Here is a 15,422-nt window from a genome sequence, read left to right as displayed (position 1 = left end):
TGAACTTAAGTGTATGCATAAATACAACGAAAGAAAATAAGTCATGACAACTACTAGTACAATTATGTTAAAATTAAGTAAATATAGCATAAAATTTTAAGTATTTGACTGTGAGTCATGTGATATGCTGTTTCCTGCCAAGAAGCCATTTTGTGAAGCACATGTGAAGACGGTGAGAAGAGGTAAGCTAACTTTTTTTGAAAACTAAGTATAATATTAGATTTATCTCGTTTATTGCGTTTGTGATCTAAAAGGAACTGTTAAACTGAATTTCTGAATCGCTTAGAATAATGCTTCTGAAATTAGAAACGTGTTATAAATACTTATGAAAACAGAGTCTGTTCATGTTTACCCATTCCAGAATAATAATAATAATAATAATAATTGTTCTCATGTTCTCTATAAGTGGCAGTCTGGGCTTGCATGGGCACAGGTTAATTTTGAGGTTTGGTTTATATTACATTGTAAAATATATGCTACATGTCAATATGTATGCATGATAATTAAATAATGGTGACCTTGATTCAGACACATGCAAACTTATTTCTAAATGACAACGATTCCTCTGTCTAGTAAACCTTCTAAATTATGATCACAACTGTAAATTTAAACCTGTGTTTCCTCTGCCGCTGATCCGAAGAGAGTGCCATTAATGGATAAGGTAGATACAAAATGTGCAGAGCGGTGGCTCTTCAGGATCAGGATTGAAAATCTATTTCTGTTTATCTGTTTATCTAAAGAAAGTCATTAATCAGGAACAGTGTGAGGATGAGTAAATAATGAATACATTTTGTGTGAATCAACTGACTGACTCGGCCATTCTCCAATTAGCTTAAAAAAAAAAATCTTCACTGTAGAAATTTCAGATCATTGTTGTGTATAGATTTTTATTTTCTCTTTCAAAATTCATTTTCCTTTCAACTTCATTTCCATCAGCACTTTCACCGTCATTAGAGATGAGTTGGTCAAATAATGCCTTGATTCACAAACTCTATGGAGTCACTGTATAGTTGTGATTTTGTGTGTATGCAGCATAACAAGCCGCATTTTGTTTTACTTTTTAGACCAGCCCTGTGGAACAACGTAAAGAAGTTGTAATTCTATGCTTAACTCTCTGCCTCTCTGAGAATCTCATCAAGCACCATCAGGTGAGCATCTGAAATCGATCAAAAACCAAGTTACTCTCCAAAACTAAATAACTTATATAAAGGCAGTTAATTAAATTCAACCAACATAGATAGAAATTAAATTAATGGCTGTAAATCACTTATTTAATTTTAAAATATAAATGTCTATTTCAAAATCTTTTTTTTTTTTGTGTGTTATTTCATTGCAATGTATTTTTTTTGCACTGAGAAACAATCAGAAAAAATATCAAGTGGTGTTGTAAGTAAATACGCATTTGCTTTGTTTTGTTTTTTAAAGATACTCACGGGAATAAGGAGAAACTGGAACTGCTCACACTTAAAATCATCATGAAAGGTCCATTACAGACTGGGATAGTGCTGGAAGGCATAGAGGTGATGATGGGATTGGAAGGTGTTGCAAAGGCTTGTGTTTTTCTGCTTGGCCTAATTTATGCAATTAATCTGAGTTACCCCAAAGAGCTCAATGTGCAATGTTTGTCTGCAACTGTTCGATTAAATTCTTGATTTATTCTTAGGATGTTTGTTGCGTGTTCCAAAAGTAAATGTTAGAAAAATTGTTGCAAAGGGTGAAAAAAAGTGATCTATTGTGAAGTTTGCAATCTCTGTGTTACAAACAAAACATAAAAAGAAAGAAGGAAAATGCTTTTTTTTTCTAGTTTTATTAGGAATTTTGTACAAAAGTAAATGTTTGAAAAATGTAAACCCTTTAAGAAGTGTTGAAAAGGGTGAGAAATCAAGAAAATAACATGTTGGAAATGAAGCTCCATTTGTATATTTGTCACATTTTGTTGTACATTCATGATGTGTGGTTTTAGGCTTCACCTTCACCGCAGCCTGTCAAAAAAATAAACTGAAATGCTTTATTTTTGTGTAATTTGCTTGTTTAATTTATTTAAGATGCGATGACTAAGCAGACCAATAGCTGAAGATCTAAAATCAGTTTAAATGTTAAGTTGGTTCAACTCAATTTTTTAAATATAAATTAGCTTAAATGTTAAGTTAACACAACTTGAAATTACTTGGTAGATTATATTATGTTGAATATTTTAAGTAAAGAACGTTGAGTCAACTCAAATAATTAAGTTATAACATATAACAAAGATTATCTTGTTTATTTTAAGAAAAATTGTTCAGAGTTAGGTTTACTTAAAAAGTGTGTTGCAAAAATGGTGCATATATATTTTAAGTAAATCCAACACATCATTTTTACCAGTGTAGTATCTTTTTGATATTTTGGCCAAATCTGTCTGACCTCTGCATTGCTTGAGGTTGTGCCAATCGCCTTCCTGATATTGATGATCTTCTAAGTTAAAAGCCAAGTATAAAAGCACTTTGATTGGATCACCGATTCATTTGAGGGGAAATAAATCAATAGAATGCATTTACATAATCGTTTAAACAAACCGATCGCAAGAGTCTTACATAGTGCTTGAAAATATAATCAAATTAACAGTAATCAAAATTAAAAATGAGAATTAAAATGTAAAAAAAAAAAAGATTTAAGTAAAATGTAAATAAATAAAAACTAAAATAAATGTAAATAAAATTACTTGATAAAATACATCAAATGTATTAATTTTGTATACATTTTAAATAATAATAATAATAATAAATAATAATCAAATATATAAATAATAAAATTTAATGTGATTTTTGCACAGGTAAATAAGATCCATCACACCATGTTTGGGATGCAAGGTGTAAATGCAATCCAGCTAAAGAACTTTCTAGATGTGAATTAAAAATTATGAATTAAAAATGCCAAGTGCAAAGGGGCCCTTAATGACATCCATCTATCATGAAATATCTGTCCATTTCTAAGAACTGTATTCGTTGTGTCCCCTCTGCCGTTCACTCCAGGGACATAAATACTGGATACAGACATGTCTGGGACAAATTTGTCAGTGTCCTGAGCATCAGATGCAGTTTTGATACATATTTGGTTGGGTGTGCAAATTAGTTCAGTCAGCTGTATTTGTGGCATATTTCTGTGGCATATTTTTTTATCGATTTTAGCATCAACTTTACAATGGCAGTGAATAGGGCCATTTTATCTAGAGTTACAAGCATAAATGTGAAGCTTATAATTTCATACACACTTAAATTCGGCTCACGGGAATAAAGCAGTTACCTCACTTACTAAAAGAACATTAATGTTTTATCCCTCACCCAATAGTGCTTTGTCTCAAAGCGCTGCAGGTGGGACAGAACGGAAAGACAGATGATAAAAGTTCTCTGTGTTTCTGCTCTAATCATTTTAGCTCATTTCTAATAGCAATGGATGACTGATACCAAGAGGAACTTTGATTGATTACCAGCCGCAGATGTTCTCGAAACGCATTTGCTTCTTCGCTCACATAAACTGGACCGCGGCATCAGGAGGCACCTTGAGTCATCCCCGGAGGATGAGCTGGTAAAACAAAAGGGTCTAAGTTTGGCTTGTTAGCATGGACCTGTTAGCCTTTAATGGAGGGATCACATTCATAGCAGCATTGTTATTGTTTAAAATTATAATATATATATATATATATATATATATATATATATATATATATATATATATATATATATATATATATATATATAAACACACTCTAATACATTTACATTCACTGAAATAAAATTTAAAATTTAGATAACTTTAACTTCAGTTAGGACTAAGTTTAAGTAGGCTACTAAACTTACTAGAACTTATAACTAGAAATTTAGCAAAACAGAGAAAACTAAAAAACGAATAAAAATGAAAAAGCACATTAAAATGACTGAAACTTAAAACGAAAACTAAAAAACTTATTCAAAGTATTAATAAATATTTTTATAGTATATAAATAATACTAAAATTATTTTAAAAAAATTCATTCCCAGAAATAAAGCTAAAATATAAATATTACATGAAAGACGTAACAGAAATAAAATATGTTGAAGTACTAAAGTTTACTGAAGTTTACAAAAACTAAAACTGACATAAAAATACTGCTAAATAGAAAACAACCCCAACAAACTAATAAAAAAAGACAAAAAATTAAAATAAAGGAAACTTGAAAACTGAAAAAGTTAATTCAAAGCATTAATAAATACTAAAATAATTCTTAAGTCTTTTTATTTTTTTTACACAAATTTGCACAAAATAAATAAATAATAATAATAAATAAATACTGAGGACTGTGGGTCAAAATTAAATGTTTGCATTATATCCAACTATAATTATAATTAAAAAACTTACAAAGTCCATAAAACAAAGTAAAAAAATAACATTAAACAATAAAATCCAATACAACAAACAGACATAAAATCACATAAAAACCTGCCTAAACAAATAAGCTTTAAGATCCACAAAAGGGGAATAAACCATGCAAGTATCCAAGCTTATCCAAGTACTGTTGGTAACCAAGCTTATTTCCTGCAATGATCCAAAAGCCAGTGGAAAGCTGGGTTGGACTACAGAAATGTGTATTACTCTTAATATTTTTCTCATAGTGATTTCACTTATTATGCTAAAGCATTGCCAATATATAACTTCACTTGTTGTTCAGCTCCCTAAATCTCAACTTTATTTGTGCTTTAAAGGAAACTTGAAACTACTGAATACAATAAAAGCAGCATTCAAGTATGTCTTCTTATTAAAGCTTATTTAGTCAATAGGGGTGAGTGATTTTCTGCTATTATTTTACTAGGCTATTTGTGTCATATTAACGGCGTGCTGTTACTTAATACACAGATGTAATATAAATATGCAATTGCTTTCCCAGCTGTTTAAATTTACAGACATATCCAACTGTGTTTTTGTAACTTATTAATATAAACTTGTGAGTTTTTGACAGTTTAAGTGTCCTCACACCATGTGGCAGCTGCTGCAGATGTGTGCGCTCAGGAAACCAAATGTCAGAAGTTTAAACTTTTATGGCTTTAAAATGCATGTTTTCAGCATGATAGACATAACTAAAACCAAACAGATTTTTTTTTAGCAGAGTATCTGAGGTACAAGCTGTAAAGGCACAGCCCTGGAAAAAAAAGGGCGGGGAACAGCAGCTCATTTGCATTTAAAGAGAAAATGAAAAAAAAAGAAAAGAAAAAAGTGTGTTTCTGCTTCCACTCGAAATAGACATTTTCAAAATGTGGTATTTTTTAGCTGAAACTTCACAGATACGTTCTGGGGACACCCGAGACTTATATCTTGTAAAAAGGGTATAATTGGTGCCCTTTAAAAATGAAAACAGGCCTATAAGTTAAAAGTCAAGATTCTCATCAGTTTAGTGGATGTAGATTCAAATCAATACATTTTCAAATCAACTTACTCTGAACACAACTAATAGTTAAACTGTATCACTTTGCGATAAGGTTCAATCATGAACAACAATTTTACACCATTTATTATCTAAATCTAAAATCTGCTGTAAAGTATTGCTTGGTTCATGGTAATGTTAATGCATTGATCTTTATTGGAAAGTATTACCACAACGTTTACAGGACTGTTCTTAGGCTGCTTTAGACTCAAAATTTCAGTGCTTTAGAACAAAAAACTTGATTTGATTATAAAGTTGCTAAACAATGCTCAGAGGCTCTGGATTTGGTGTTCCTCATAATTTGATGCAGGCACACAGAAAACTCTCTGTGTTGAGAAGTGGACATGTGACGTGCCTGGAATGACTGGATGGGTTTAATGCTGAGAATGAATCAAATGCAGGGCGGCAGCAAAATTACCAGTGATTCTGTAATCAGAAACTGTTTGGATATGTGCCCTTGAAAGAGAGAGAGACAGGGAGAGAGAGGGCTGGTGGAGCTTGCAGATGGATGTGTTCCAATCCCAAAACAATGATCAGTGTTTCGCCTCTTTCCCCACCATTGATGGAATTTTCCAGCTTTGCGTGTTTTCGCTGATATACAGTAGGAGGCACTATTATGCACTTTCTGATTGAGTGATACATTTCTGGATAAAACACAGAAAGAAGAAGAAGGATCAAAAGATTGTCTGCAAATGCACATGCAAAATTACTATTATATATATATATATATATATAATTTTTTTTTTTTTTTTTATGAAAATAGCCCACATTCAAGTATTTATAAGAAAATAACCCATGCTAGAGTAAATCTTATCTCTAATTTTTTATTTTATTTATGTTTTTATATTCCAAACTCTTTTCCTGAACCATTTTCCACAACAAAAAAGACAACACAACAAAAGAGTTCTTAACTCTCTCTCTCTCTCTAGATAAAACTAAATAAAACTAAATAATTTTAAAGATCCACCAGACTGTGCCAAATCATGAAATGCATATTATTTTTACATTTAAAGACACGGTTGAATTGAACCCAAAAATGAAAATGGTCATCTTTAACTCACTCCTATGTTGATCCAAACTCTTTTTCATTTATTTATTTATTTATTTATTTATTAATAGTGGAAATGTTTCAGGAAAACGGTTTGGAATAATAACATTTTTGACAGCCAAGTTCTGAAGATTATCTGATCAAATCATATAATGTTGGATCAAAAATGTCAGGATAAATGATGTATAAGAAATATGGCCAACCTTAAATAAGATGGGTTTCAAATGATTTTAAAGATCCACCAGAGTTATAAAAAAAATAAATAAAAACAAAAACATGTATAAAACATTGTTTTTACATTTAAAGAGTGTGTTTACCCAAAAAATTGAAATTCTGTCATCTTTTATTCACTCTTATGTTGATTCAAACACATTTTCTTGGTGTTTTCAGTTTATTTTTAGAGCTTGACAGCCTTAGTTATCTTTTGAATTTCAATATATGTAAAAAATGACATATTCATCCTCCATTCCTGAAGCACAGAAGAAAGAAAGTCACAAAGGTTTAGATAAACACGAGGGTGAGTAAATAATGACAGAAGTTTAATTGAATAGGATGAGCTTTCCCTTTAAAACAACACTGCCTCTCCCAAAGGCAATGACAGACTGGTGATAATGACAGGCATGGCTCTAAAACTCTGTTTCAAAGAGTTTGTTCCCTGCAAAGTTCAAACACACATTAATATGACTTCATTCAGCAAGCCCTTGGCATCCTAGCAGTGTCCCAAGCTGCAGTGATTGAAATGTAATTATTGGCAAATTAATTCATCTCCGAGTCCCTGACAGTGATTGCTTCCTCATTGCAAGTTCATCTGGGCCAACGTAGCATCTCTTTCACGCCGAATCCTCAATGAGTTCTCTTACACGGCCCACGCTGTGCATCGTATCACGCGTCCCTGAGCTCTTTTCCATGCCACATCCAGCAGTGGGCCAAGGTTTAGAATCTGCCACAAATCCCCCGGCGCTCCTGTACATGTCAGGCTGTCATAATGTCTTCTATGGGCTGTGATGTGAAGGCTATTGTTTTCCATTGTGTGTGCAGGGGAAGCTGAATTTTGGTTTTGTCAGTTTGAATGCGCTAGATGCAGAGAAACGTCATCTTACGTCTCAGTGTCAACGCACACACTGATACTTCATACACTACATACTTAAAAGTATATACTTCTATGGTGATGGGAAAGAACAACAAAAAAAGAGGAAAAACTAGCCTTTGAATTTTGAGCTGTGATGTCAAATTATTTAGGAAAATAGTTTTAAAAGTTAATTTAATACTTTAAAGTTGCCTCAAAAACAGAATATGGTTCTAGTTGAAGTTCAGAGGTTTGGCATCATAGTAAGTTTTTAAATGTTTTTGAAAGAAGTCTCTTCTGCTCACCAAGGCTGCATTTATTTAATAAATAAATAAATAAAGCCGCGCTGCACGGATGCGCTGTTTTTGTTCAAATCAAAGCATAAAAACGCGTAGAAAACGTATCCTTGTGTCACGGGCGGCTGACACAGAATACCGTACGCAGTTTGCGTTCAGCAGATATTCTTATGTTGAACATAAAAGAAGATATTTTGAAAATTGCTGGAAATCAAACAGTTGATGGTTGCCATTTACTTCCATTGTATTTTTTTTTCCTACTATAGATGTCAATGGCAACCACCAACTGTGGTTTCTCATAATGTTTGCAAAATGATTAAATGTAATGCTCCTCGTATAACCAAGAAAATAGTGTTTTCAAAACATTTAAAAGTTGACATTTTGAACATTAGTAAAACATTCTTAAAACATATTTTAGTAAGCTGGCTTTGTACTTGATATCCTACTAGAAACAAGACAGCGGTTTTACTCTGCAAATGTGTTGATGATTCTTTATAAAAATGCCTCTTAGCTGCTCAATTGCAGAGGATAAACAAAGCAATGCAACATTAGCATTTGTTAGACAGGTATACTATTATCAGCATAGAAGATGGTCTAATGTGTTCTACACACCTGTCTCTTCAAACATTTGCTGAACAGGTTTTATTATCATGTGTTTGTGTGACCTTCGGCTCACTGATGCATTTTATTTGCTTTGAAGTCAATAAGCTGTCTACATGATACATCCACATTGCAGAAAAATCAGAGCACTAGATTCCCACATGCATTTCAAGTCAAGCCACATTCAGTTGCACTGTTTTTTAGTAGGAAATTTCAGCAAAAACTCCAAGACTTAAAACCCCTGCTGAGTGCATTAGATATTTAAAAGATGAACTTCAGATTTGGGCTTCGAGATGGATCTTTCACAAAATATTTCCTACACCTGAGCGTCTGGATTTAAAAAGAATTGTAAAAGTCTGTTTCATATTTCAAAATGAGCAATATAATCTATCCAGAGACTAGACAGTACACATAGATTGAAGGCAACACAAGGAAAGCACAGCGATTTCAGACCAGGGATTCTCATACTCCTAAATAATCCACAAGTAGCAGCATGCAGCATAAAAAAGCATTAAAAAAATTAGTGATGTTCGTTCCTTGGCAATTGAGATTACCTCTGACACAAAAAGGAGCATGTGTGATACGCCTCTGTGCAGTTTTAAGTTTCATTGGGCTCAAGGGAGATATTGAGCGATGACTATGAACCCTCAGAGGGAAGGAGAGAGTTTTGGGAGACAGATTTGTGGTTGTTCTCCCATGGGCAGCACAGCGCACCATGTGTTTGCCATCTGTTTGTGGGCAATAACACTGCACGGTGATCAAAATGAATAAACAAGACACGTTCAGTGGGCTTGTTAGAATGAGAGATTCAGAAACCTTGATTTGCTGGTGGTGACCTTTCGGTATAACCCCCATAGACAATCTGGAATAACTGGAGTCTAAAATAAATCCGCCTAGAATGGAATTACTTGAGAGTCCCCTAGTGGAAAGACTGAGGAAGTGCACTGCAAACCATATAACTATGAATCATACCTTACTGCGGAATTTGTAAATACTAATTCTTAAGTACTGGTGTCACAGTTGGCATCAAATTGCATAATTGATGTGGACTTCACATATTTGGATTTCTAAAGCTGCTGAGTCACCTCAGTTGAGTTTAGGTGTTACATTTTGGAGTATAGCTTCACCTGGTACAGTAGATGCTAAAATGTGTGATACATTTCCAAAGTACAGTAGATTTGACCCAAAAAAAAAAAAAGTCTAATTGCTCAAACAAGTAACACTCGAGTTAAACACTGTTGATCTGAAGTGCAAAAGGCTCATAAGGTAATTTACTGTGATGACTTTATACTCATAACACCAGCTCAGTGCCTGCAGCCTCACCGAGTGTTAACTGAAACCAACACACACTCAAGAATAATGATTAAAGACAGCATGCAAGAGGGAAAGTAGGGTCAAGAAAAAAAGAGAAAATTAATAGAAGGAAGGAGGGAGGAAATTATGAAAAAAGATAAAGAAAGAAATAAAAACAAACGAGATGAAGAAAAAAAAGGTAGAGGAAATGTAGACATAGGAATAGTGGATAGGGGAAATGAAGGAAATAAAAGCAGAATGAACGAAACAAGAAAAGGAAGATAATGAAGGCAGAAGGGAAAATGAATAGAATGAAGGAAGGAAGAATGACAGAAAATGAAGAAAGGAAATTAATGGATGGAAGGATGGCTGGATTAAAAAAGAAAATGAAGGAAAAAAGAAACAAGAAAAGGAAGAACATGAAAGAAGAAAGGAAATTTAAGCTTAAACTTTAAAGAAATTAAAAGAAGGAAGGAAATCAAGGACGATGGGAGAAAAAAAAAGTTTATGAAACATAGCAGGAATGGAGGGGTGAAGGAAGAATGGACATGAGTGAAAAAGGGGGAGGCACAAGATGGAAAAAATGAAGAAATAGAACAGGATAGAATGAAGTAGAGTTGTGTTAGAAATCAGATTGAGGATTCAGTGGGCGGAGCTTGTCTTTGTGCCTGCAGGGAAGAGGAACTTGTTCACTGAGATCTGGGTTCTCCAGAGACTCCATTCATTTATCTGCTCATTTTAATCAGGCCAGAACCATCACCGCGGCTCCAGCAGGACCAAACCAGCATTTGATTATGCAGATGAAGAAATCCCAACAGCTGGAATTCAGTACTCACTTCTTCTAGCCAATTAGCACGGTTCTGCCATGTAGTGACTGTGCTTACACTGTAATGATGCTATTACAGAGGGTAATAATTATACTACTTGCTCAGTAGAATAAACTGTGTGTGATTAATTATGATGATATCTTGTGCAAATAATGCATGAAGGTCACAGCTTTTTAATGCACAAATGCAGCTGTCTGTATTTACACTAAAATATAAAAAATGGAGTCCAGCCAATGCATGCTTCGAAGCATCCTTCTGAAAATCAAAACAACACATAAATAAACTGCTATTCAACTCAGATTCAATCCAGGCTTTTTAGAAACTTTCGGAATTCTGAACACATCTGATCATTTGCATCCTGAGTTACAGCCCATATTTTCTGCTATATAAAGGTATTAATTTCTCCTTCGAACACTTAAAAGAGAATGTTAAAGGAATAGATTAACCAAAAATTATAATTTGCAGAAACCCTCAGGTCATCCAGGATGTATGAGTTAGTTTCTCCCTCGGAACAGATTTGGAGAAATGTAGCATTGCATCACTTGCTCAGCTCTTCCTCTGCAGTGAATGGGTGCCGTCAGAATGAGAGTCCAAATAGCTGATAAAAACATCACAATAATCCACATAACTCCACTTCCTCCAGTGAAAACTTCCATCCCGTTGTCCAAAATCAGCCTTTTATTTTTTTAGACTGTTTTGGCTTGTAAACGGTGCTTGATCTTTGCCTGTTTCTCTCCTGATTCGGACGAGACAACCTTTTCACTGAAGAAAGCAATATTATGGATTATAGGATGTTTTAGATGGAAGTAAAGAATATATATATATATAACTTAATGTAGGATTTGTTTCTTACAAACATGCAGCTCTTAAGGTGTTCACTGATGGACTGGAGTTTTGTGGATTATTGTGATGTTTTAATCAACTGTTTGGACTCTCTTTCTAACGGCACCCATTCACTGCAGAGTGAGCAAGTGATGTAATGCTACATTTCTCCAGATCTGTTCTGATGATAAACAAACTCATCTGCATCTTGGATGGCCTGAGGGTGATTAAACATTCAGCAAATGTTCATTTCTGGGTGGACTATGCAGTGAGTATCAGTTGGCTCCATAGCTCAGTGGTTAGAGCACTGGACTTGTAAACCAGGGGTCGTGAGTTTGATCCTCGCTGGGGCCGGTGTTAATTCAAACATTTATCTTAAAACCTAAAAAAACAACTGCTATTTGCACATCTATCACAACACTTCAAGAACTCAAACGGAATGCTTACTCCTTTGGATTATAGTCTGTAAACTGCACTGAATGAATCCAAAGATTTTACCATTAAACTAATTTCAAACATATTACTGTTCAAAAAATTTGGGGTCAGTAAGATGTTTTTATATTTTTAGAGTTATCTTATGTTCACCAAGGCTGCAATTATTTGATAAAAAATATCAAAATGAAAAAAAAAATGCTGCTTCATGTTTTTGTGGAAACCATGATGCATTTATTTTATTTTATTTTTTTAACAAAATTCAAAAGAACAGCATTTATTTGAAATAGAAATATTTTATAACAAACTTATATACTGTCACTTTTTCGATCAATTTAATGCATCCTTGCTGAATAAAAGAATTAATTTCAAAAACTGACCTCAAAAACTTTTGAAAAGGTTTAGAAAAGGTTTAGAAATAAACTTAAAAAAAAAATCTTTTACCTGATACTTTTATCCAAAGTGATTCAAAGTACACTCAATACGCTATTCCCTCTATATAGGTTAAAAGTCTTGCTCAAGGGCACATTGGTTAGAAATCAGCTGTAAGTTTTCCATTTTCACCTCAAAGCTTTAACCACTATGCTAAGCCTACATATTTGCACCAATAATAATAAAATGAATTAGAAAATTAAAACAGATGGAAACAATGTAAATATTAAGCTTTGTTTTATTTTGATATCAGTGCCTCTCATTCTATCTTGCTGGATGTTTTAAGTAAACCACCTGTATGCAACAGCTCAAACAACTCACTAAACATAACGACATGTGAAATGCAACAAACATCACCAGGAGTGAACAGGCCGAGAACTCGTTGTCTGAGTAGAAATGCCATTTCCTGTTGGAGACTGACAGTCTGTGAGGTCAAGTCCACATGTTTGAGGTCTCAGCTCTCGTCTGCCTCTAGATTGATGTTGTTTCCAAACTTGGCATATAACTGAACCTTCAAATCTCCAAGGACCCCCTGTATGGAAGACACACGACCCTCCAGAGCTTTGATCTCGTCCTGCAGAGCTTCCTGTGGAGACCAGAATGTAAGTATGGAAATGTTAAACACTACAACTAGGCTTCAAATCAAACTCGGCAAGCAATAAAAAAATAATTTAACATCTGACAACTCTGGGAAAAATTTTTTCTAGTCAGTTTTTTTTTTGCTTGATGGTTTTGCGTTAGCTACTTGTCTTCAATTGCAACTCGATTTGTGCGAATACTAGCCGAATCTGTATATTGAGTAATATGTGTTAAATAACAGGGCAGCCCAGACAAAAACTACAAGAATTAATGTTTAATAAAATGCTAGATAAAGATACCAAAATACCAATATTAACCAGAAAAAAAAACTGATGAAGGACTTTTCATTATGAACAATCCAGAAATACACCGGGACTTTTATTTTGAAATGTATATGATTTACTATTATTAGCTACTTGTTCAGAAAAAGAAGGACTCTTACAACCATCCACAACATAAACACCATGAAGAAAACATTATAATATTTCATCAACAGTCGATAATAATTAATCTACTGACTGAATGTGCAGTTTTCACCTATTGCAAACTTTGAAATATAAAAAAAGATGTCTGTTATACAATTTAAGACATTCAAGACTTTTTAAATACCTGCAGGGACTGGTTTTATATGCACATGTGCTCCTAAATACATTTTACAGTAATAGCCAGTAAATCTAGTAAAGGTCTTATACGTCCTCCTGCAGTAACCTGAGCTTAAGTCACGTGCACAAACACAATGATTAGAGTCGAATCAACTATTGTGAGATTTGAACCTTCAGCCTTTCCAGCTCAGATCTTTAACCACTAGGCTACAAGTTTTTTCAGATTGAGGCCAGGCTCAGTCGGGCTGCCTAGCTCTGAGGGTTTGGTTGGTCACCTTCGCAGCCTCCAGCATTTCCTGCGTCTCTTCTTGAGAGTGACTGATGAACACATCTCCGATCTGATACGGGATAAGCAGTGCGTCGTCCTCGAACATCATGAGGTCATCACTGGCATCCTCCAGATTCTGTACGGATTTCTGGATGAAAAGAGTTTGATCAGCCACCGTCTGAACAAAATGCAAACTAGACTGCATTTCAAACCATCTATTTACCTTTCTGGCCTCGATTTCGTCTTTAAGTTCAGACATCCGATTTGTGTTCCTGGCAAACTTGTTGATCTTTTGCTGGTCCTCAAATGTTACATTGACATCTTCAGCTGCCTGTTACGATGCGAGCGAGTTTTCCGATTAATACAATGCATTTATTCCAATATAAACTAATCCTTCTGCTCTCCACATTAAAATGCACATTAGAAGTTAAAATCAAGTATATTTTTAAGTAAAGTATAAACTCAATAAATAATGCCCTGCAATAACTGCGACCGTATACTGTGTCTGTAGACCTAAACAGTATTATAAAATAATAGTTTAGAGCAAATAAACACAGAATTATGTTTAAAAGTTATGATATAAAAATTATAATAAAATCATTTTCTTTGATGCACTGAATGTTGTTGTTTGAATGTTAAAATATGACCAGTTGCTTTGATTTACAATTATTTGTTTTATATATATGTTTTTGTTACAGAAAACCTGAAGCTGATTAATGTTATATATATATATATATATGAAGAATTCATTTGCAAAACCAGATAACTGTATTTTTAAACATTTTCAAACATCATGTTTTTTCATTGTGCATTTTAATTAATCTCAGTCAAACTGAAGTATTGTTATTTTGATTAGGTTAAATAACACCGAAATACAGCTAATTAACGCAGTGAAAACATTATTACATAATACAAAATATGACTTTTGAACATTTTAAAAAACTGAGTTGTTTTTTGCAAACTCTTCATATAGAAAAAAGGCATAAAACTGTAACTTAATAAAAAATAAGCACACAGTGATGTTCGCAGATATCAACTTGCACATAAGCAGAAGGAAAATGATCTTCAGCTGAAAGATTAACTTAAATGTAAATAATAATAAAAAAATGTCAACGCCCGAAAGTCACAATAATGTGACGTTAGCCCTTTAGCTGCTCTCACAGCCAGTGAAAACAAACACTCTGCAGAGTCACTCTGCTCTCACAGTCCTTCACCGTTTCAGAACCACTAACGTGTTACTAAAGAGCGGCAAAGATGCGAAGGCAATCTAGACAGAACGGCGTTTATTTGAACACATACCACTCCTTTCTTCATGGTGGCTGCCATCTTGAACTGGAAGCGGACTGCGTGCACGCGCCTGAATGGCGGCGGAATGGAGCACGTGGGCTTTCATTGCGTTTTCAAAAATGTGCTTCTTTTTTCAAGTCACAAGTGGGGAATAACATATATGGACCTTTTTCACATTTCTGGGTTTCTTAGCAGCGGAAATCGTCATAGTTAGGTTAAAGTCAACAACAGTGAATGGGAGAGGATTCTCATTTGCTCAAAAAAGCAAAAAATAATTTCCTCGATGGTGTTTTCATGACTTTCAAAAAGGGCAATTAATTGAGAGATACTGATTACAGCAGTCAAAAGAGAGAACCATGTCACTAGCCGTTTTTTTATGCAAATGTGATGTAATACAAAGTAGGCTATCGTTCTAAGTCAAACATTATATATATATATA

The 15,422-nt window shown here is 33.9% G+C and overlaps 1 protein-coding gene and 1 non-coding gene across 2 annotated transcripts; one reads left to right on the top strand and one right to left on the bottom strand.

Moving 5' to 3' along the window:
- The first annotated feature begins 11,664 nt into the window (after positions 1-11,664).
- Positions 11,665-11,737, top strand: trnat-ugu (transfer RNA threonine (anticodon UGU)). The gene has a single exon. It is a non-coding gene; the product is annotated as a tRNA-Thr (tRNA).
- A 730-nt stretch (positions 11,738-12,467) lies between these two features.
- On the bottom strand, positions 12,468-15,116 carry LOC132118518 (prefoldin subunit 4-like). Its single transcript, XM_059528413.1, has 4 exons — positions 14,996-15,116; positions 13,920-14,027; positions 13,704-13,844; positions 12,468-12,833 (listed from the first exon to the last, which is right to left on the bottom strand). Exons 1-4 carry the CDS (start codon positions 15,020-15,022, stop codon positions 12,702-12,704), a joined length of 408 nt encoding a protein of 135 aa, XP_059384396.1. The 5' UTR covers positions 15,023-15,116; the 3' UTR covers positions 12,468-12,701.
- Positions 15,117-15,422: the final 306 nt, after the last annotated feature.

Source organism: Carassius carassius, chromosome 37, assembly GCF_963082965.1.
Source record: "Carassius carassius chromosome 37, fCarCar2.1, whole genome shotgun sequence".
Classification (NCBI taxonomy): Eukaryota; Metazoa; Chordata; class Actinopteri; order Cypriniformes; family Cyprinidae; genus Carassius; species Carassius carassius.
The sequence above is the reverse complement of the archived record's forward strand: the minus strand, read 5'-3'. Positions and strand labels throughout refer to the sequence as shown.